Here is a 23,113-nt window from a genome sequence, read left to right as displayed (position 1 = left end):
TCTCAAAAAAAACTTAGTCAGATATGATTTCCCTTTCATGTCCCAGAATGTAGAATAATCAAGGAGTTGCTTTACTAAGTGTGCTAGTTTGTCGATCAATAACTCAAGTTGAACGTAATCTGTTCAACTTAGTTTGTGCAACAAAGCAAATCCAATTTGAAGAAAAGATATAATGCCCATGAAACTAGATTTTTGGGTTGGAAAGTTCTGCAATTTTTACAATCAACCTCAAAACAATATAATTCTATCAATTCCAACCTTAACTTAATCAGCCCAGCACAACTGTCTGTATTGATGGGACACATTTCATATTCCATGCCAGCTGAATACCTGACTTAAACATAAAAGTCTGTGTTTATACCACTGCTACTCAATTGTGCTCCAATTAAATTATTAAAATAATCATTATTTCTGTTCTCATTCCCATATTAATGGGAACATTTATTACATAATAATTGATAATTTTTCTATGTCAATATTTGAGAGCAATTAACATTTTTCAACCTAAGCATCACTTAGAGATATCAATGGTGAGGAAGTGCTACACAGGACTGTCAGATGCTTGTAGGATGTTGTGGTCTAAAATATGGACTACTAGCTATCAAATTCCATCAACCAATTATTAGCTCATATTTCAAGAGCTTTTTTCAAACAGTACACAGTAGATTTCTGCATGCAGAAACAAAACAAGCTGAAAGAAGGCTTACCTATCCTGTTGGAATACTGCATGCAATTCTGGTCTCCTTCCTATCGGAAAGATGTTGTGAAACTTGAAAAGGGTTCAGGAAAGATTTACAAGGACGTTGCCAGGGTTGGAGGATTTGAGCTATAGGGAGAGATTTAACAGGCTGGGGCTGTTTTCCCTGGATAATCGGAGGCTGAGGGGTGACCTTATAAGAGGTTTACAAAATTATGAGGGGCATGGATAGGATAAATAGACAAAGTATTTTCCCTGGGGTTGGGGAGTCCAGAACTAGAGGGCATAGGTTTAGGGTGAGAGGGGAAAGATATCAGAGGCCTAAGGGGCAACTTTTTCACACAGAGGGTGGTACATGTATGGAATGAGCTGCCTGAGGAAGTGGTAGAGGCTGGTACAATTGCAACATTTAAAAAGCATTTGGATGGGTATATGAATAGGAAGGGTTTGGAGGGATATGTGCCGAGTATTGGCAGGTGGGACTAGATTCTGGATTCTGTATTCCTGATGAAGGGCTTTTGCCTGAAACGTCGATTTTACTGCTCCTCAGATGCTGCCTGACCTACTGTGCTTTTCCTACACCACTAATCCAGAATCTGGTTTCTAGCATCTACAGTCATTGTTTTTACCCAGGTGGGACTAGATTGGGTTAGGATATCTGGTCGGCATGGACGGGTTGGACCGAAGGGTCTGTTTCCATGCTGAACATCTCTATGACTCTAAGAACAATTCAACGACAACACTGACTTGAAAGAAACATCAGAATCCAGACAACTTAGAAGGTACCAGCTATATTCATGACTGCTGACACCCATGACAATTTAACAACTTTGGTCTCAGGTTAAACTTTTATGCCACAAGGATATCCAAAGGATTCTAAATGCATATTCTTTTTGGACTGGAGACTATCCTCAAGAGGTAGAAATGCTGTATTTTATTGGCTTGCAAGTTCTGCTGATGAAGGACTCTGTTACATGACTTTGATAGGACTGGGAACCCTCCAACCGCAGGGGATGAACTTGGACTTCACCAGTTTCTTCATCCCCCCTCCCCCCACCTTGTCTCAGCCGGATCCCTCCAGCCCGGCACCGCCTTCCTGACCGGCAGTCTTCTTCTTGACCTCTCCGCCTCCATCCTACTCCGACCTATCACCCTCACCTTGACCTCTTTCCACCTATCACATTTCCAACGCCCCTCCTCCAAGTCCCTCCTCCCTACCTTTTATCTTCTCCTGCTGAACACTCTCTGCTCATTCCTGAAGAAGGGCCTGTGCCCGAAACGTCGAATCTCCTGTTCCCTGGATGCTGCCTGACCTGCTGCGCTGTTCCAGCAATAAAGTTTCAACTTTGATAGGACCCACCCTCTCCTTTTTCAACATGATGTAGAGGTGCTAGTATTGATGTTACCTGACGAAAGAACAGTGCTCCAAAAGCTTGTGATTTGAAATGTACCTGTTGGACTAAAACCTGATGTCATGTGACTTCTGACCTTTTTCTGGATATTGCGCTAATGCTAATGATGCTTAGTAGACCTGCGGTGAAAAGCGGTTTCCACACAGGTTTCTCTACAAGGGACAGCTGGTATGGCACAGTCTAACTATATGGAGTGACGTTGTGACCAGACCCATTCTTAGGATCACAAGGGACACCAGAATGTCAGGCAGCATCTAGGGAACAGGAGAATCGACGTTTCGGGCATTAGCCCTTCTTCAGGAAGAAAGGCTAATGCCCGAAACGTCGATTCTCCTGTTCCCTAGATGCTGCCTGACCTGCTGTGCTTCTCCAGCAACACATTTCCATCTCTGATCTCCAGCATCTGCAGACCTCATTTTCTCTTCACACCAGAATGTCAGCACAGTGATGTCGGGTGTTTGCGTACCGAGGGGCCATACACATGCTACAAAAAAACTATAAGAATACAAGCAATGTTGGATACATTTTTTCCTGTTTTATTTACAAGTTTGTATGTCATAACCCTGCAAATAGGGCTTATTTTAAATTCCAAGTAAAGCAGAAAATGGTTCAGGCAATTACCACAGCATATGGACAAACAATGGGCCAGGTCTGTGCCACATACAGTGATACTAACCATCTAGCACCCACTGACCTGATTCTTAATTGAAATAAAGAGAAAGCATTACTTCCACATATTCAGTTTTCAATCTCACCTTGGTTACTTACTCCAAGTTTAGTAAACATCCAAGCCTCCTCCAAAACTATATCTTCAGCACTTCCTGTTAATATGACCAGATTGTGAAGCAGACTGAGGATTGGTCAATCCATTTCCCAAAGAACATTGACTCATTTCACCTTGGCTCATAAGGCCCCTTGGAACTAGTCATAAATGCTAATTAGTCAGACAGCAGAACCACTGATGGTGATGTCACTCATGTACAGGGGGGTTTGACTGGAGCACCTTCATTGCCTGGGACACATTTGTTCCAAATATATATTTTATTCATAAAATTTGCAAAAACAATGCAAAACATTTCAACTTGAATCTTACAGAATTTGAATTAAAATTCAACTTGACTCCAAACAGTACTTTCCAGTCAATCCAACTGCAGACTTTACATTTAAGAAATGTATGTCAGTTATTCAGGCAGAGGGCAAAACATTTCAAATTGCAAATTATGCAAAGTACGATAGATTTTTCTCTATATTACTTCCCACTCCAAGGTGCCTCAAAATATATTCAAAACTTTTCATTTGCAACGTGCAATTGAAGATACAAAGGCTGTGGGGTTCTACAGTTTCCAGTCCCCTGGTATATGATGGCTGAAAGGCCTTTCACCACTGCACATCTAGGACAGCTATGCCAAGCTTTAGCATATTCCTCAGCATGTTCTGAATTCCTGGACATTGAAATTGCCAGTCTGTAACACTCATTCAAAGACAAACTGGAGACCAGCAAGCTTCAAGGAGACCAAAGCACATTTTTCTACCAGGTTGGTAGTGCTTCATGTAGTAGCTGTGTGTCTCATTGTGCACCCACAGGTACAGACTACCGAGCACAGAACTGCTCAAAGTGAATCTTGACTAAATGTTACATCCCTATCCTGGCTCATTGAAAAGGGACATTCCTGAGAGTAACTGTCTCCTCCCACAGTCACAAAGATGTGCAGGTCAGGTGAACTGGCCATGCTAAATTGCCCATAGTGTTAGGTGCATTAGTCAGAGGGAAATTGGTCTGGGTGGGTTACTCTTTGGAGGGTTGGTGTGGACTGGTTGCGCCGAAGGGCCTGTTTCCACGCTATAGGGAATCTATAATCCAATATCTAACCATCAGCATCCATAGCCAAAAGATCATCAGCTGCTACTTCCACCACCTCCAAACACATATTCCCCTCCCTTCCCTTGTCTACTTTACACAAGTACCATTCTCTCCAGGACATCCTGGTGCACTCTTCCTTCACTCCCAACACCCACCCTATAGTCCCACGGAACCTTCCCCTGCAACTGCTGAAGGTGTAATACCTGCCCATTTACCTACTTCCCTCCTCAGTATCCAAGGGCCTAATTATACTTTCCAGGTGAAGCAGCACTTCATCTGTACTTCTCACAATCTAGTTTACTGCATTCACTGCTCACAACATGGTGTCCTTTACATTAAAGAAGAGAAGCATAGACTAGGTGACTGCTTTGCATAACATCTACATACTGCCTGCAAAACAAAAAAAAAGACCCTGAGCTTCCAGTTGCCTGCCACTTTAACATTACCCTGTCCCCTTGCCAACCATACCTCAGGCTTGCTGCACTGCTCCAGCAAAGCTAAGTGCAAGCTGGAAGAACAGCACTTCATTTTCTGCTTACAGACCCTGCAACATTCTGGAATCAATATAGAGTTCAATAATTTTTGGGCTTGAATTTACCCCATGTCCTCGCCCCCTACCACACGCACCAGGCCATGTTATCACACAGGAGAAAATGAGAATGCTGGAGATCAGAGTCAAAAAGTGTAGTACTGGAAAAGCACAGCCAGTCAGACAGCATCTAAAGAGCCGGAGGATCGAAGTTTTGAGCGTAAGCTCTTCATCAGGACTTGTTATCACATAGTCTGCCATTACACACTACCTATTGTTAACCACTAACAGTCTCCATTAACAGCTATTCACCCTCCCAGCCAGATCGTTATTGAGTCTTTTGTCTATCCAACTGTTCTTCTCTCTCCTTCCCCACCTATCATTTACACCTTACCCCTTCTCTCCTCGAGATGTCTCATCACCTGACACTAACATTAAAACATAACCTTTGAGGCAACAACCTAAGGTGTATTTAGATTCCTGCCGGCACAAAACGATTGCTGATATTCAGTTATACAGTCACAGAGTTGACAAGAAACAGACTCTTCAGTCCAACTCATCTATGTCAACCAGATATCTTAATCTGGTCGCATTAGCCCATATCACTCTAAGTTAGATAGATAAAGCTAGATAACAGGCCCTTCGGCCCAACAAGTCCACACCGACCCTCCATAACACTAAGGGCAATGTAGCATGGCCAAATCACCTAACCTGCACATTTTTGGAATGTGGGAGGAAGCCAGAGCATCCGGAGGAAACCCACGCTGATACGGGGAGAATGTGCAAACTCCACACAGCCTGAAGCAGGAATTGAATCTGGGTCTCTGGCACTGTGAGGCAGCAGTGCTAACCACTGTGCCACTATGCCAGCCAAGGTTTTCCTAATCATGAACCCATCTAGATACCTTTTAAATGCTGTAATTGTACTAGCCTCCACCACTTCTTCTGGCAGCTCATTCCATACACACATCACCCTCCCCAAAGGTCCCTAGTTAGGCTTACTATTTCCTGTACCACAGGAGTTTCTAATCTTGCAGGTCTGCTTGGGACATGTGTCAGCCATACAACATTCATAGTTTTGTAGGTGAAGCTGTAGACTTATAATACATCTGGGGTTTGACGGCGAAGAAACAAAAAGATACTCTTAACTACTTTACCCCAATGTTCAACTTGACCACCCTAATTAAGCTATTGAGTGAAAGTGAAATATTTTTAACAAATATACAGTAAGTCTCAAAAGTTGGTCTAGTGTCACTCAAGCAAGGCTTCAGCCTCTCACTCCTCCTCCAGAAAAGAGCCATTTTAATTCAGCGATTCAAGAACACGCCAGAGTGACACCAAATTCACTGTCTCATAAAATCCTAATCCTGCAAGCAACCGGAGAGTACACTGAAAATAATCTTTCTATATGTACATATGCACATAACAGAAGCAATCAGAAGGTAGTTTTAAACAAACGACGGTTTACTTGGCGCTCAGGGCGTCCATTTTAAAAGAGCACGTCCATCATTCTGCCTTTTTGAGAAATACACGAGCTGTTGATTCGCTGCCTGGAACACTGATCGGCCCTGATTGGCTAATCCTTCTGACGATCGGCTCGGTGTGCGGCCTGAGGCGGCGATTGGTCACGGAAATGGCCACGCCCTCTTGTGCGAGAGCCGGAGACGCGATTGGTTGTCCGTGGTGGGCGGGGACGGCGTCCGGGTTTTCGATTGGTGGGAACGCATCACGTGGAGGGGTTGATGTATGTCAAAGCGTGACGTTTGCGGTGGCTTTTTCTTTTGGTGCGCAGCTCGCGGGGAGAACAGCGACACGTGGGATCGCTCCGTCTGCTCGAGCCGACAAACAACGTTTATCAAGATGGTGAAACTCGCCAAGGTGAGGGCGCTATTCTTGTCAGGCCGGACGTGCGATCTGCCAGGTTATTTATGGCGTTCGGCTGAAGAGCCTCGGATCTGACGGCAGTGAATCGGGGCACGAGCGAGTTTCATAATGGGTCCCCAAGCGCTGGCAAGATCGAGGCCCCTGGACCGCGTGTTAGCCTCGGCCTACCACCAACCCCCTCCCCAACTCCAACCCCACCGCACGCTCGCTATCGTGTGCACGCACACGCTGGGGGGAGGACATCAGGTGGCTCCTTCCTTTCACCGTCCGATCCCATCCTTTTTCCCCACGGGCCTCGCGTCTGTTTTGAAGCCGCTCCCTTCGCTCGGGCCATCCAAACTCCGGGCTCGTCCTCTCCGTCTCTTCCACGTGTGGGGGCCGCGATGGTGCGCGGGGCTGGCACTCCGGTGTTCCTGTTCACCGTGGCCGGTACATCGCACGTGTCTAAAGGGACACGCTTGCTTTTACCGACGTCCGTGTCTTAGTTTTGATTTTGTTTTAAGTCGATTTCGATCTTCCACCCCACGTTTCTTTGCACCCTGGAAAGAAATCCGCCTTGTTCAGGCGGAACACGTGAGGTCTTGAATGCATGCTGACCATTTCAGGCGGCCTCCTGATCGCTTTTGCTCGCTTGGAAGTTGTTTGTGCATTACTACTGAACCATCCCTAATAACCATTTAGAATATTTCGTAAGTTTGTGGTCGATTATTGTTACGAGATTTTGTAGGCCTGCAAGCAAGAAAATCATTATTTAGACATGTTTTTTAGAGTATGCCAGAATTACTTTATGGGCAGTGAAATGCTTTTGAAGTGTAATTGCTATTTCGTAAAATACCACGAACGGTTGCGGGTGATCAAACCAAAAAGGCGAGTTGTAGTGTGATACTTGAGCAGCAAATAGTTATTTAAAATAATAAACTTGTACCAAGTTGCTTGCTCTGATCCAAAATAACTTGCTTGTGCTGGGAGTCACAAGTAAAACCCGAATGCTGGAAATCCTCAGGTCTAACAGCATCTGTGCAAAGAAGAAGTTAATATTTCATGTCACAGACCTTATTAGAATTCTGTTGCTTTTTCCCCCAGTATAGAGTAATACAGACATATAGCACAGAAACAGACCCTGCGGTCCAACTCATCCGTGCTGACCAGATATCACAACCCAATCTAATCCCACTTGGCCCATATCCCTCCAAACCCTTTCTATTCATATACCCATCCAGATGCCTTTTAAATGTTGCAATTGTCCTAGCCTCCACCACTTCCTCTGGCAGCTTGTTCCATAGATATGCCACCTTCAGTGGAAAAAGTTGCCCCTTAGGTCTCTTATATTTTTCCCCTCTCAGCCGAAACTTTTGTCCTCTAGTTCTAGACTTTCCCACCCCATGGAAAAGAATTTGTCTATTTGTCCTATCCATGCCCCTTATGATTTTATAAACCACTATAAGGTCATCCCTCAGCCTCTGACGTTCCAGGGAAAACAGCCTCACCCTCTCCCAATAGCTCAAATCCTTCAACCCTGGCAACATGCTTGTAAATCTTTTCTGAACCCTTTCAAGTTTCACAATATCTTTCCGATAGGAAGGTGACCAGAATTGCATGCAATATTCCAACAGTGGCCTAACCAATGTCCTGTACAGCCGCAACATGACCTTCCAACTCCTGTACTCAATCATCCTCATACCAAATGCCACCTTCACCTGCGACTCCACTTTCAAGGAAGTATGAACCTGCACTCCACGACTTCTTTGTTCAGCAACACTCCCTAGGACCTTACCAGTAAATGTATAAGTCCTACTAAGATTTGCTTTCCCAAAATGCAGCACCTCACATTTATGTAAATTAAACTCCATCTGCCACTTCTCAGGCCATTGGCCCATCTGATCAAGATCCCATTGTAATCTGAGTTAACTGTCCTTGCTGTCCCATGCATCTCCACTTTTGCTCTCATCAGCAAACTTATTAACTATACCTCTTTACTTGTTTTATCCTTCAGGCAGGTAAAAAGCAAGGAAAACCTAAAAAGGCTGCCCAGCCACCACCCCCTGAAGAGTTTGAAGAGTCCACTTCGGGGGAGGAAAATGAAGAGGTGGTAATTACTATATTCCAGTCAAAATTCAGTTGTGATTTTGTATTAAGCCCATCAAGTCTCCCAAGTGGGCAGGTTACTTAATGCTATTTCTTCACATCTCCCTGCAGCCTTGCAGAATTCCATTATGCCCTATTCCATTACCTTGGATGCAGTGTGGTAGTGTAGTTGAGATGTTAATCCACTTATGGTGTGAACAGTTTTTCTCTCTATTCTGCCCAGGCACCCAGTGATTCTTGAATGCCTTTTTCAAGTCTCATCTCAGCTTTTTCTCCGAGACCTTCAAGATCCAACTTGTGACTAAAGTTTTTCATCCTTGAAACTGTATTTGTAAACTTGTTTTGCAGTTTTTTCAATGTCTTCACACTTCTTTAAGTAGGATGTCTAGAATTGAATTCAGGCCATATTGCACTACTGTTTTGCAATATTTCACTATAGTCTTCTTGCTTGAGTACTCAGTGACCCAATTAATAAAGCCAACGCTATTGTAAACTTTACTAAGTGCTATCTAAATCTGTTGTGTAACTTAATGACTTTTATGCATATACACCCAGTTCCCTCTGCTCCTTTCAATTGGTACTATTTGTTCTCTGCCGTATTCTTCCAATCAATAAGTTAGAGTCCTAGAGATATACAGTGGAAAAGTGGCACTGGAAGCACACAACACGTCCGGCAGCATCTGAGGAGCAGGAGAGACGATGTTTCGGACTTAAGCCTCTTCATCAGGAATGTTCCTGATGAAGGGCTCATGTCCGAACCATTGACTCCCCTGCTTCTCAGATGCTGTCTGATGTGCTGTGCTTTTCCACTCTGATATCTAGCATTTGCAGTCCTGACTTTCTCAGAGATGCAACATGGAAATAGACCCTCCAGTCTAACTGATCTCTGATGCCCAGAGATCCCATATTAATTTAGTCCTAATTGCCATCAACTGCCCCATGTCCCTGCAAACCCTTGCTATTTGTATACCCATCCAGATGTCTTTTAAGTATTGTAAGTGTACTAGCCTCCACCACTTGTAAATGTTTTCTGAACCCCATCAAGTTTCACAATATCCTTCCAATATGAGGGAGACTCAGAATTATGGACAATATGCCAAAAGTGGCTGAACCACCACCTATACAACGGCAATATGAACTCCCAACTCCTATGCTCAGTCCACTATGTCTGCATGGATAGAGGATTGGTAGACAAACAGGAAGGAAAGAATGTGGCTAAGTGAGTGCTATTCTGTTTGGCAATCCGTGACTACTGGTATGCCTCAGGTTTCAGTGTTGGGACTACAATTATTTACAACTTGTATGGATGATGTGAATTGAGGACCACGTGTAGGTGAGTGGAAAACAAAGTGTTCAGAGGACTATGAAACTTTGCAGAGGAATGTAGATACTTTGAGCGAGTGGGCAGAGGTCTGGCAGATGGAATACAATGTTGACAAATGTGAAATCATCCATTTTAGTAGGAGTAACCGTAAATAGAATTATTACTTGAATGGTAAAAAGATGTAGCATGCTGCTATGCAGAGGGACCTGGGTGTCCTTTTACATGAATCACAAAGTTGCTGTGCAAGTATAACAAGTAATTAGGAAGGCAAATGGAATTTTGTCCTTCATTGCTAAAGGGATTGAGTTAAAAGCAGAAGTTATGTTGCAGCTGTGCAAGGTACTGGTGAGGCCACACTTGAAGTATTTTGGTCTCCTTACTTGAGAAAGGGTGTGGAGGGTCTGCAGAGGAGGTTCACCAGGTTGATTCGATGTTGTTGGGGTTGGCTTATGAGGAAAAATTGAGTAGACTGGAATTCTATTTATTGGAATTCAGAAGAATGAGAGGGGATATTATATAAAATGTACAAAATTATGAAGGGAATAGATAAGATAGAAGTAGAGAGGATGTTTCCATTGGTAGGTGAAGCTAGGACAAGAGGGCATAGCCTCAAAATTAGAGGGAGCAGATCTAGGACTGAATTGAGAAGAAAATTCTTCACCCGGGTGTTAATCTATGGAATCCCTTGCCCAGTGAAGTAGTTGACGCTACTTCAGTAAATGTTTTTAAAGCTAAGGTAGCTTTGTTGTTAACAATTAAGGGATATGGTAAGACTGCGGGTAAGTGGTTCCGAGTCCATTAAAAAATCAGCCATGATCTTATTGAATGGCTTGAGGGCCAGATGGCCTACTCCCTCTCCCAGTTTGTATGTTGTCTGTTTTTGGAAAATACAGCATCTCCCACAAACTCCATTTGATCCCCTTGTACTCCGAATAAACCTTCTTTGCTGTCCACTATGTATCCACTTTTAATATAATCTGCAAACATATTAACAATGCCTTCTATGTTCACATCCAAATCCTTTATATAAATGACAAAAAGTAGTGGACCCAACACCGATCCTTGTGGCATATGACTACACCACTTGACATTGAACTTTATCGACAACAAGACTCTCCTCTTTCACTGACAACTATCCTTTTGAAGTTCTGTGCTTGGTTGCAATGGTTCAAATTAGTTGTATAGCGGTGATGTTTTAAACTGATTCTTTGGGAATTTATTTTCTTGAATATGGAATGAAGCTAACTAAAATTTGGTATTTGTCCCAATTATGTTATTTCTGACCAGACTTGGGCATGTTGAATGTATTACTGCTTGTATTAATCTCATTTCATTTAAACAATGTTGATTTAGGAATTGCCAGCACCCCCTGTTAAAAAGGTTAAGACTCCACAATCTTCCAACAAAAAAAATGGTAAAGCTGTAAAGAAAGAGAGTAGCGAGGAAGACTATGTCGAGGAGGAAGATGAGGACGATGATTCTGGTAGGTTAATGAAAGCTGCAGTACTTGTTATCTAATCTTGCCTCCTTTAGCCTAGTAAAATGTTCCAAGGTATTTTCGCTGGATTATTGGTTGAAACTTAGTCTTTGTATGACATGATAGAAACAGTCCCAAAAATCCTTAACATTCAGCATCTTTAGTCGATTAACACTTAATCAAGAGACAGATCTAAATAACAACATATAATCAAGAAAAATACACTCGTACGTTTACACAAGAAAACCAGTGAGGTTGAGTTTTAAAATGCCACTTAGCTGCTCCCTTGCTGTGAATTACCACACCGTGTTTTCTCCAATGTTGGCTTTGAATTTCACGGTTTGTCTGTTTTTCTTAGAACTCCAATGGTTAGAGACACTTAGACAGCAGTGGCAGAAGCTGTGCAGTTGAGACAGCTGCGTAGGTCTCTTTTCTCCCTTTGAATCACTACCCTTTTTTTATAAAGTATTGTTGTTTTCATGTTTTTTTAAGTTCTAAAACAATGCATCAGCTTCTAAAACAGTAATTACTGCTCCTAGAATTTGAGGAAATTGGCTCCAAAAAGGAGCAGCTTTGTAATAAATGGAAACAAGACTATGGTAGCAATCCTCGAAACATTCCCAAACAAATATATGGCAAGACAGAATAAATGAGATTGAGAGAGTGTGGATTCAGCCAGGCATCTGCAATGAGACCGATTTAATAAATAATGTTGAGTAGACCGTGCCTGCAATTAAAGAAGTCATACCTGAACATTTTTATTTCAGCAGAAGCATCTGAAGAGAAACCTGTTCCTAAGCATGCAGCTGTAATGATTAACAAAGCAAAGGAAGAGTCAGATGAAGATGAGGATGGTAAAGAAAATTTTACTGTATGGAGAAGCCAGTTTGAAGCTTACTTATTTGAATTAATTTAACTAGATAACTTGGAATACAGAAGAATCTCAATTATCCAAATTTCAGATTATCTGGCAAGATCCCGATGCTTGGTTAAAATATGTCATTCGATTAATCAAACAAAATGCTCCCTTCTTCTGTCCTTCAGATAATTGAGGTTCCCCTGTAGACAGGGCCTGATAGATATTTGTAGCTCACAGATTCAGTTCTGCAAGATCTGCCATCTTGTATGAGATTAGGTTGTGCTGCTTCATAATTTCTTTATAATCGATCAACACGCATTGGCAATTGCTGAAGTTGAATACTGTATCTTATAACTGACATATCATAATCACTCTTCAAGAGCTGGGAAATCATGTCTCATGAACTTGATTGAGATTTTTAAAGAAGTAACAAAGGATTGAGGGCAGAGTGCCGGATGTAATTTATTTGGACTTCTGTAAGGGGTTTGACAAGGTTCCCCATAGGAGACTAGTCAGCAAGGTTAGATCACATGGAATACAGGGAGAACTAGCCATTTGGATACAGAACTGCTTGAAGGTAGAAGGTGGTGGTGGGGGTTGATTTTCAGACTGAGGCCTGTGCCCAGTGGTGTGCCATAAGGGTTGGTGCTGCGTCCACTACTTTTTGTCATTTTATATAAATAATTTGGCTGTGAAGATGGGTATAGTTAGTAAGTTTGTAGATGACACCAAAATTGGACAACGAAGAAGGTTACCTCCGATTACAACGGGATCCTGATTAGATGGGCGAACGGGCTGAGGAGTGGCAGATGGAGTTTAATTTAAATAAATAGGAGGTGCTGCATTTTCAGAAAGCAAATCTTAGCAGGACTTGCACACCTTAATAGTAAGGTCCTATGGAATGTTGCTGAACAAAGAGACCTTGGATTGCAGGTTCATAGCTCCTTGAAAGCAGAGATGCAGATAGGTAGGACAGTGAAGAAGGCATTTGGTATGTTTTCCTTTATTGGTCAGAGCATTGAGTAAAGGAGTGGAAAGATCATGTTACGACTGTATCAGACATTGGTTAGACCACTTTTGGAATATTGTGTGCAGTTCTGGTTTCCTTCTTATCGGAAGGATGTTGCGAAACATGAAAGGGCTCAGAAAAGGTTTCCAAAGATGTTGCCGGGGTTGAGCTACAGGGTGAGGCTGAATAGGCTGGGGCAGTTTTCCCGGAGCACTGGAGGCTGAGGGGTGACCTTGTAGAGGTTTATAAAATCATGAGGGGCATCAGTCGGGTAAATAGATAGTCTTTTCCTGAGATGTGAAAGTCCAGTACTAGAGGACATAGGTTTAGGCTGAGAGGGCAAAGATAAGAGACCTAATGGGGCCATTTTTTCATGCAGAGGATTGTGCGTGTTGCCGGAGGAAGTAGTGGAGTCTGGTACAATTGCAACATTTAGAAAGCATCTGGATGGGTAAATGAATAGGAAGGGTTTATAGGGATATGGACCAAGTGCTGGTAAATGGGACTAGATGAGGTTAGCATATATGGTCAGCATCGACGCGTTGGATTGAATGGTCCGTTTCCATGTTGTACTTCTGTATGACTAGACACATGAACAGGCAAGGAATAAAATGATACGAACCATCTGCAGGTATATGGGATTTTTTCAGAATGGCATGGTAGTCAGCACAGACGTGGGTTGAAAGGCCTGTTCGTGTTCTTTATCTATGGGTGTGTCCATCCTATTCTGTTTTTTTTTTGCAGTAGATGTTCAGGCCAAAATGGTGAGAAAATGCTTAAGTTTAAACCAGTTGCAGAAAGGGAGCAAGGAAAGTCAAAATGAAAATTTCAAACGAAAGAAAGCTAATTTCATTGTTGAGCAAAGGTAGAGTATCCAAAGCTATTCTGGAAGACAAAGGACGGAGGTTGCAGTTAAGCAAACCACATCAAAGCAATATTACATCCCAAAAAAGTGATAGAAACGCTACCGAATAATGTGTATATGTAATTGAAACAAAAGGACAAAATTGGTTTTGGGTGGTATAAAAAGGACCTTTTTTTTATTTTTTGTTACTGAGGACAGGGATCTCATTGAGGCACAGGATATGAGTAAAACATTCAATGTGTGCTGTGGCTCTGTTTTCTAGAAGATATAGTAAATGATACAAAAGATTTGCACATCCAGATGCCATCCAACCTAGCTACTAAGCAGGCTTAAGTAATAGTGGAATAAGATGTAGCAATAATATTTCAACAGATATTTAATGTCTCTCAGAATTATTTGGAGAAAGTGCCTACCAGTAAGGGTTTGTTATTGATTTGGATATGTAATTAGCCAAGGTGCAGAAACTAGTGGGAAACAAGATGAACTGTAGAGAATTATGCTACCAAATTTCCTGAGGTTCATATGTGAAGAGTTTGCTTTCTTGCTTATAACCTGGTGTTGAGAAAGGATGAGCTTTGAAGTTCAGATGACTTACAAGCTCGGTGACCTGGTAAGTAGTGAACAAAACCTGCAGAGACCTGAAGGGTCAACATAGATCTGGATTAGAGTGATGTTGGAAAAGCACAGCAGGTCAGGCAGCATGCGAGGAGCAGGAAAATTGACGTTTCAGGCAAGTTGGATTTGTTGACAAAGCATGTAGGTTAGTTGCCTTTGTAAATAACACAACTGCAAGTAACCTGTGCTGAAACATCACAGCACCAGTTGAATATCAACTGGGATTTGTGTATACGTCTAGGTATGAACTTTTTGGCAAGGCTGCTTTTGATGTATACCAGGGATGAGGAAGTTCATATATTGTAGAGACTTTGGAGAAAACAACTGCAACTGTTAGGCTTGTCTAATATAGTTATTTAAAATTGCGAAGATCTAATTCCTTTGGCAAACTAGTGAAGAAATTGAAATAATTGGTAAGAAGAACCAGAAGAATGACGATAATTTTCAAGTGGACATACGCTTGAAGATTAGTGGTTTGTGAGTTTTGCAGGAAAGATTTGTTTGTTTGAACACAGCGGGCAGTCTATTTAATGGTGATGGCCTCCTGTAATATTTTAGTTGGAGGTGCTTCTTTCTCTGCCTGCTCTGGTTGAATAACTTAGCACCCTATCTGCATTTTAGTGTAGTTATTGGTGGTCTGGTTCTTTAAAGGTTCTAACTATTATGACTCTTGAATGCCTTTAAGACCATATTTGTGTTGTTTAAACATTTTTTTCAATTCAAAGAATCTGGGGAAGAAGAGGCAATGGATGTTGCACCACCACCCAAGGCAAATAAAGCTGGCATGGTGAAAGCTCAGGAAGATGATGAGGATGAAGAAGATGAGGATGAAGATGATGAAGAAGAAGAAGAAGAAGATGATGATGAAGATGAAGATGATAAAGAGGATGAAGAAGAAGAAGAAGAAGTTGGTAAGTTCAAATATCATGTGGCAAAATATGCAATCCCAAATGGGAATTTACATTTTTTGTCCAGGTCTTGTGATATTTTTCTAAATACTGATGCTCATTCACATCATACACAAGCCACAATTGCAGTGATTGTAACGGAGTCCACCCCCAGGTGGACTGCATAGAGTATGAGTTCCTTGACTGGGGTTTTTAACCTGGTTCAGTTAGGGAGCTGTGGCTGTCAGAAGTTCTGTTCACCAAGAGCTGTCCCTGAGGAAGGTGGACCGCTTTCAAGTTATCCAAACGCCAGTTATCTGAATTTTGGATTATCCTAACAAGATCTCGAGATCCCGAATTGTGGCTAAACTGTGTTATCTGAACATTCAATTATCTAAACAAAATGCTTGCCACCCGTATCATTGGGATAATTGAGGCTGCCCTATAGTGTGCATGTGTAAATAAAGGGTGACTTGGTGACAGGTGCCTCTGGAGTTATTTCAACAATGTTGAAAGAAACTAGAATTAGTTTTATCAGTGTGATGGTCTGGAATATTCTAAAGGTTTTTGGCCACTGTCAGAAACCTGTCACAGTTGCTGAATGTTTGTACCTTACAAATGTACTTTGTAAGTGAATGATGTTCACAAACCTCATCCCTTTGGGTAGTTTTTCGAGTAAAACAAATGTATAACAAAGTCATACACATCAAAATGTTTGTTCGATGTCTGCTAAGGTCTCTGCACCCAAGTTGGTAGGAGCTGCTTTTCATTTTTCTGTTATTTGATCAATCCATCTGTAATGTTCCCACTTCTTGAGTAAATGGCCTGCAATGCAGACATTTGCATGGTATGCCAGTCTGTGTGCCACTGTATTGGAAATCCTTTCAGTAGTACAGGATTAAATATCCATGCAATAACTACATGAAATCTTACTTCAGTAAGAAGGACAAAACTTAAAACTATTAGGGCAGTGTATTATCTTAAATTAATAATTTGATTTGACTGAATTTTTGCAGAGATTGCTGTACCAACAAAAGCTGGAAAGAGAAAGAAAGTGGAACAGAAGTCAGTGACTCCAGCTAAGAAACAAAAGTCTGACAGTGATGGTGAGTGTGTTTTAATCATAAATCTGTACTGAAATCCACCTTATATGTTTACATGTTACTGTAACAATGGAAAATCATTTGAAAACAATTCTGAAAACTCTGGTAAATGGACACCAATCCAAATGAGACTTAGCACTGGTGACCAGGATTGTGAGAGATTTAGAATCACAAGTTAACGATGTGAAGGTTCTGCTACGGCAACTCTACCGTTCCTCAAGGGAGCTTGTAGAGTTTGGCAACTTTTTAAAAACGTGAACAATTTTTAAATTATTTAATAAATTTTAGAAACCCCAAGACCCAGAATTTTTAAGCCCAACCATGTGGGAAATTGCGATGTGTCTGGTGGATTGGATAACTTGCACGGGTAGTGTACAAATAATGTTCAAATTCATATGTAACACAAAAATCAAGATCCTGATAGAACTTATCTGAATTGTTATATTGCATTTATTTTCTTAAACTGTATATACAAGTGCAGATGGTTTGCACCAATTCCCCTATGAAGCAGGGTTTTTAACTTTTGTAGATATAATTTTCATAGTAATGAATTCCTGTACAAAAATATTGGAGGATGCAGATTAATGATCCATATCATAAAACAAATGTTCATCCTAAAAATAATAAAATATGATTTGTGTCCAATGCAAAGTAAGTTAAGAATTCGTGACACCATGTTCAATTAGCAAGCCCTAAGTTTTTTTGAACAAGTGAAGTGTAATTTTGGGTCAAAAGATGTTGACTGCAAAGATTCTTGTTCTGCTTTAGGAAAGTTGCAGCTTACCAGAAGCAATTTTCCCTGGGGCTCTGAAGAGGTAAATAATTTGCAGCCATAAAGTGCTGCTAACAGAATTTTGTAATTTCATTCTGGTGTTTCCCATACTTTATTTTGCTTGCTTTAATTTGAAATAGTCGCTAACTGCTAGCTTCCAAGAGTACATCAATAGGAAGCCTGGAAGTACGATAGCTTTAGGAATTAAATTTCTTCATATGACTAACTTTTTTTCTGTTTGCACAGAGGATGATCATCAAAAGGGACTTAATACTGAAGAGTGTGATGTTTCTTTGTTCTGATGTGCCAGTAGTATGCATTATGATATATTGAAGGCTCAAAATTATGCACACTGAGTTTTCTTTCTGCTTTGTCAAAGAATCGTTCTCACTGTTTGTTGGAAACTTGAACTCTGAAAAGAATTTTGAAGAACTAAAAAAAGCCCTGAATGGTTTCTTCACCAAAAAGAAACTGTCAGTCATTGATGTCCGAATTGGATACACCAGGTAATGTTTGAACTCTGTGTTATATGAACTGGTTTTCAGGAACATGCCCAACTGGGGGAACCACTAATAGAGACTTTGGGCAACTTCAGTTATTTTACTGATTAAGTTATTAACTGATGGTGATTTAATAGTTAGGGGAGAAAAAAAGATCAGGGTGGCATGGTTGCTCAGTGGTTAGCACTGATGCCTCACAGCACCAGGGACCCAGGTTTGATTCCCGCTTCTGTGTAGAGTTTGCATATTCTCCCCGTGTCTGCGTAGCTTTCCTCCAGGTGCTCCAGTTTCCTCCCGCAATACAAAAAGCTGTGCGGGTCAGATAAATTAGCCATGCTAAATTGCCCTTAGTATGAGGAGCATTATTCGGGGGGGAAATAGGTCTTATTAGGTCATTCTTTGGCGGGTCGGTGTGGACTTGTTGGACTGAAGGGCCTGTTTCCATATTGTAGGGAATCTAATCTAATCTAAACATGCATCAGGATTGACCCTGGCTGATTTGTTTACCATAGAAATAAATGCACTGCTGACTGTTCACTGGTTTTAAAGGGTGGCTGGCCAGCATAGTCTCCTAAGAAGATTTAAATTTGAGTCTTTTGACTAATCTGTCTGAGAATTCGTGGAGATTTTCCACAGTTTCAAAACAGTCTTGAGTGGATATGGCAGTGGATAAACTTTGTTTTTGAGTGGCTACATTTGATCTGTTAAGTTTGTCTTGTGTTTATGTGCAGTTAAGTTTTTTACAACGAGTGTATCATGTCTTAATGTAGGAAGTACGGTTACGTGGACTTCGAAACCAAAGAACAACTAGAAAAAGCATTGAAATTCAATGGAAACAAAGTGCTGGGCCTTGCAGTCAAACTTGACAAAGCACGCAGTAAAGAAAGCAATACAAGTGCCAAAAGAGGTATGAATGATCTGGCTTTTATTTTGTCATATTTTCACATACCAACTTGTACATCTAGTCAGTAGTTTGAATTTATTTAAATGGACATTGTGAGCAACATCCACTTGACTGATCATCAAATTGGTAATTTTGATTTACTGGATTGGCTGGATGTGTCACGGAAAACGTTTGATGTAGTAAAGAGTGTTGGGTTAAGTTCAAACAGGATGAAGAGGAAAAGAATTGTATGCCCATTTTTTGCCAGAATATTATAGCGATTTGGTCCTGTTACTTATCGATTTTATGTTTACGTAACTTGACGAAGAAACTGATTTTTTTTTTGCAGAGAGAGACTGCAGGACGTTGTTTGTCAAAAATCTCCCTTTCAAGATAACACAAGATGACCTGAAAGAGATTTTTGATAATGCAATTGATATTAGAATTCCTGTTTCTCGTGATGGTTCAAGTTCACGTGGGTACGTTTTAAAATTTTAATTTTGATGGTTATGCATTCAAAACATGGTTTCTAAGCAATAGATTGACTGTCTGTCTTGAATTCAGCATTGCATACATCGAATTTGAAAGTGAAGCTGCGGCAAATTCAGCATTGGAAGAGAAACAAGGCACTGATGTTGATGGTAGGGCCATCGTTATTGATTTCACTGGGGACAAGAGTATATTAAATGTGAAGGCTGGACAAACACAACCAAGTAAGTGTTTTAATTTTGATTGCTAAACATGAAGTTCACTTAGAAACATCATGACAATGGTTCAAAATACAAATGATTTTTTTGAAAGCTGGATATGATGAATGTCTGTCTGAAACACATGATGAACCTTCTTTGCAGAATTCCTCTAGATAGTCAAGTACTGATCCAACTTTGGCTTTTGAAGACAAAACTGTATTGAAAATTGAGGAGCTAATATTGACGTACTTTAGTTTCATTTCATTTTATTTCAGATTCTGATACACTCGTTGTAAATAACTTGGCGTATTCTGCAACAGAAGATACCCTCCAGAATATTTTTGAAAAAGCATCATCAATCAAAATTCTAGAAAAGAATGGCAAACCAGTAGGGTAAGATTAATGGAATGTCTAAAGCACTGAGAATCCTGAAAGTCTATGTAATGTGCCTTTAAAGCTGCAGATGCTCTCTCAAGAGCCAATATTTGATCTTTTTTTTTTAACTTCAATGTTACTATTCCAACAATGTAACTTTCCCCAGCTTAGAGTTCTTTTCATGAAAGACTGAAATTTTGTTTTTAATTTGCAATTGTTCCAGGATTGCATTTGTTAAATTTGATTCCATTGAGGATGCTAAAGAAGCTCTGGAGAATCATAGCAATACAGAAATAGAGGGGAGAGCCGTGAGATTGGATTTCAGCAGTCAAAGGCACAGGAGTGGGGATGGTAAGATGCTGACGATTTGTCCGCTTGCAACTTTTCAATTTCTCATTAATTAGTTCACATTCAGTACAAGTATATTTATTTGCTGATCATGATAACTTCTAGGTCCTAGCAAGACATTGTTTGTTCGTGGCCTTTCTGATGAGACAACTGAAGAAACTTTAAAAGAAGCTTTTGAGGGTGCTGAGAATGCTAGAATTGCAGTAGACAGGGAATCTGGAAGATCAAAAGGGTATGTCAACTTAATAACCCCTTCCATGCCTTCTCATTGAGCTCCTTGCTGTCGAAATTGTGACAGTGAATGGATTCGCAAGAGAAGAATAGTAAACTACAGGCTGCCTCATTTTGAAAGAATGGTGGCTAGTCTGTCACACTTAATATAAAATTTGTCTATTTCACAAGTTGTAATGAAATTTTTTAAACAGCTTTTTTTTTTATATATTTAATTTTTCTTTTACTGGAGGAAATTTCTGCAGTAGTGTTTTTAAAATGCTGTTACTTTGCTTTTAGTTTTGGCTTTGTGGACTTCCCATCAGAAGAAGATGCAAAATTAGCTAAGGATGCGATGGAAGATGGAGAAATTGATGGATGCAAAATTATGCTTGACTTTGCTCGACCAAAGGGTGACAACCAACGAGGTGGTCGGGGTGGTAGAGGTGGTGGAGGATTTGGAAGAGGTCGAAGAGGTCGTGGCGGATTTAGTGGCAGAGGTCGTGGTGGCCGAGGCGGTGGTCGGGGTGGATTTGGAGGTATGAAACTAGGGGTTTTGTGATTTGTTCAGATACCACCACAAAAGTTTGCAAGTCTTCCCTGGAGACTTGAGTGACTCTTGCTTTTGGATGAAAACAGTTTTCAGTGCAGTTGGCTGTGTTGCTTTTCATTAATTCCAATGCTTAGATGCAGCAGTAAAGTTTCAAAATTCTTCTCAAAACTCAGTGAATTTTCATTTTTCTGTCTGAGTTGAATATTGTCCTTGCAGTGTCGAGACCGTGTTGCTGGAAGAGCACAGCAGGTCAGGCAGCATCCGACAAGCAGGAGAATCAACGTTTTGGGCCGAAGTTCTTCATCAGGAAATTAGCCCCTCCTGATGCCCGAATGTTGATTCTCCTGCTTGTCGGATGCTACCTGACCTGCTGTGCTTTTCCAGCAACACTGCCTTGAACCTGATCTCCAGCATCTGCAGACGTCACTTTCTCCTATTGTCCTTGCATATCAGTAGTCTGGTAACCTTGCTCTTCCGAATATAGTCCAGTAGAACCGAGGCCACCTGTAATGGTGTACCTGTTCAAACTGTGTTCCATGCAGCCCTTTTCTGCCATTTTTTAGCTCAGCATTTTACTGAAACACCACATACTATTTAGTCCGCTCCTGGCCTGTTCCAGGGAGTTGCATTTCAGTTAGGTCATTCTGTATTGTATTGCTCATTTTCAGATTGAACTTGAATGTTCCCTTTCTTTTGTAGGATTCAGAGGTGGAAAGGTTACTCCTCAAGGAAAGAAAACTAAATTTGATTAGTGGGGCCAGTAAGACTGCTTTACCTTGTTGTGTTCAGACAGAGCCTCTGATTGCCTCATAGTTGGGACATTCCACGATTCTGCATGGACTGACTGGCTGTGCAAATTGGAGTCTGGTGGGAGCTCCTTAAGTTTCTGAATGGACTTACAATTAAGTAAAGACAGAAATTGTTGGTATATCTTTGTGCATTTTGTCAAATTTAAGTTTCCTGTTTTACCAATGTGTAAATGTATTGCTCTTTGATTTTTTTTTTAGTTACAATGTAAATCCAAAAATAATGTTTTAGAATGTTGTGCTTGACATACTGTCTACTGGATTAAAAGGACCTTATTTCACATTTTTGGTATTTAATAGTGCACATTAAATTGGCTAGTAAACTTCTTTACAGTATTGCAGAACTTGGTAAAATACCTTGCCAGAAGCACCACTAAAGGTTCCCACTGGACTTTTCAACAGTGCTGTTGGTAGTGTATACTTTGCAAACTTATGTTTTTGATGTTGTCCTGTAGCTGGATTTGCAAGCTGGGCTACTTCTCCTCTAACCATCTCCTGTTGAGTACAGTGCCCAGCTAGGATCAGCTAATGGATAAAGGCTATGAATTAATTCTAGAGCACTCTCTGCTTGTTTTAAAATTGCTTATTTTGCATTACACTGAAAATAATTTGGTCTAACCCAGCTATTTGTTTCTTGTGACAAAGCTAGCATGCAAGAAATATATGAACACTTTGATTTGAACTGAGCTGTTCAAAGTGTGGCAAGTTCCTGCTGTACAAGTTTGGTTTAAAATTTAAGTTAAGCAGTAAAATTAATTTGGTTATTGAAATATAATATAGATTATTTTTACAAAACACTGAATCTCTGCTCATGGCTCTATGTAGTTAGCAGTATTAAATGGATCAGTCAATAAGACCTGTTCAAATATATAAAAGCAAATTACTGCAGATGCTGGAAATCAGAAACAAAAACACAAAATAGGTTATGAAGAGGCCTTATTGGATTTCGTAACATTGACTGACTGTTCCTCTTTCCCTAGATAGTGCCAGGCTCTCCAGCATGTGTGTATTTGATCATGTTTTTATGAGCTGTATTAATAGCTATTTTATAAACAAACATGCTATCATCTGGCTAGTTTTTAATGATGTGTATTTTCTGATCAATCATGTCAATTCCTGAGCATTTCCCATGTCCTTTTGATATGCTGAATTCCACAAATTAGATCGGATTTGGCCCATGATGCCTGACATTTGTAGGTTTAATCTAAGATGACTGCTATTTTGTGGGTTCCCTGCAGCAGATTTTTTCTTTTTGTAAATCCTGGATTCATATTTTTGGCCATGATGATTATCCTATGGACATCCTCCTGACCTGTAACCAAGAACAGCTGTTCTAGCTGTTTAGTTTCTGATGGAGTTATCCTTCAGAA

General features: G+C 40.8%; 1 protein-coding gene and 2 non-coding genes across 5 annotated transcripts; all 3 read left to right on the top strand.

The window, feature by feature from the left end:
• The first annotated feature begins 6,257 nt into the window (after window positions 1-6,257).
• ncl (nucleolin) lies at window positions 6,258-22,026 on the top strand. 3 transcript variants are annotated; one of them, XM_043702308.1, is made up of 15 exons: window positions 6,259-6,377; window positions 8,377-8,469; window positions 11,146-11,275; window positions 12,040-12,123; window positions 15,343-15,528; window positions 16,521-16,610; window positions 17,759-17,885; window positions 18,650-18,786; window positions 19,112-19,241; window positions 19,327-19,475; window positions 19,727-19,844; window positions 20,050-20,177; window positions 20,280-20,406; window positions 20,685-20,923; window positions 21,637-22,026. In XM_043702308.1, exons 1-15 carry the CDS (start codon window positions 6,360-6,362, stop codon window positions 21,687-21,689), a joined length of 1,809 nt encoding a protein of 602 aa, XP_043558243.1. In that variant the 5' UTR covers window positions 6,259-6,359; the 3' UTR covers window positions 21,690-22,026. The 3 variants fall into 3 exon arrangements, with proteins under 3 accessions (XP_043558244.1, XP_043558243.1, XP_043558242.1); XM_043702307.1 differs by having other exon boundaries at window positions 12,037-12,123; XM_043702309.1 differs by lacking the exon at window positions 12,040-12,123 and having other exon boundaries at window positions 6,258-6,377.
• On the top strand, window positions 17,619-17,686 carry LOC122556401. The gene has a single exon (XR_006313517.1). It is a non-coding gene; the product is annotated as a small nucleolar RNA SNORD82 (small nucleolar RNA).
• On the top strand, window positions 19,565-19,644 carry LOC122556402. The gene has a single exon (XR_006313518.1). It is a non-coding gene; the product is annotated as a small nucleolar RNA SNORD20 (small nucleolar RNA).
• Window positions 22,027-23,113: the final 1,087 nt, after the last annotated feature.

Source organism: Chiloscyllium plagiosum, chromosome 13 (genome assembly GCF_004010195.1).
Source record: "Chiloscyllium plagiosum isolate BGI_BamShark_2017 chromosome 13, ASM401019v2, whole genome shotgun sequence".
Taxonomy (NCBI): Eukaryota; Metazoa; Chordata; class Chondrichthyes; order Orectolobiformes; family Hemiscylliidae; genus Chiloscyllium; species Chiloscyllium plagiosum.
Note: the sequence above shows the minus strand (reverse complement) of the source record. Positions and strands in the feature narration are given on the sequence as shown.

Bases quoted from the DNA above. Each gene is read 5' to 3' on its own strand.
- ncl (XM_043702307.1), top strand. The intron at 11,276-12,036 runs GTAGGTTAATGA...TTTTTATTTCAG, and splicing joins AGATGAGGACGATGATTCTG to CAGAAGCATCTGAAGAGAAA. The intron at 15,529-16,520 runs GTAAGTTCAAAT...GAATTTTTGCAG, and splicing joins AGAAGAAGAAGAAGAAGTTG to AGATTGCTGTACCAACAAAA.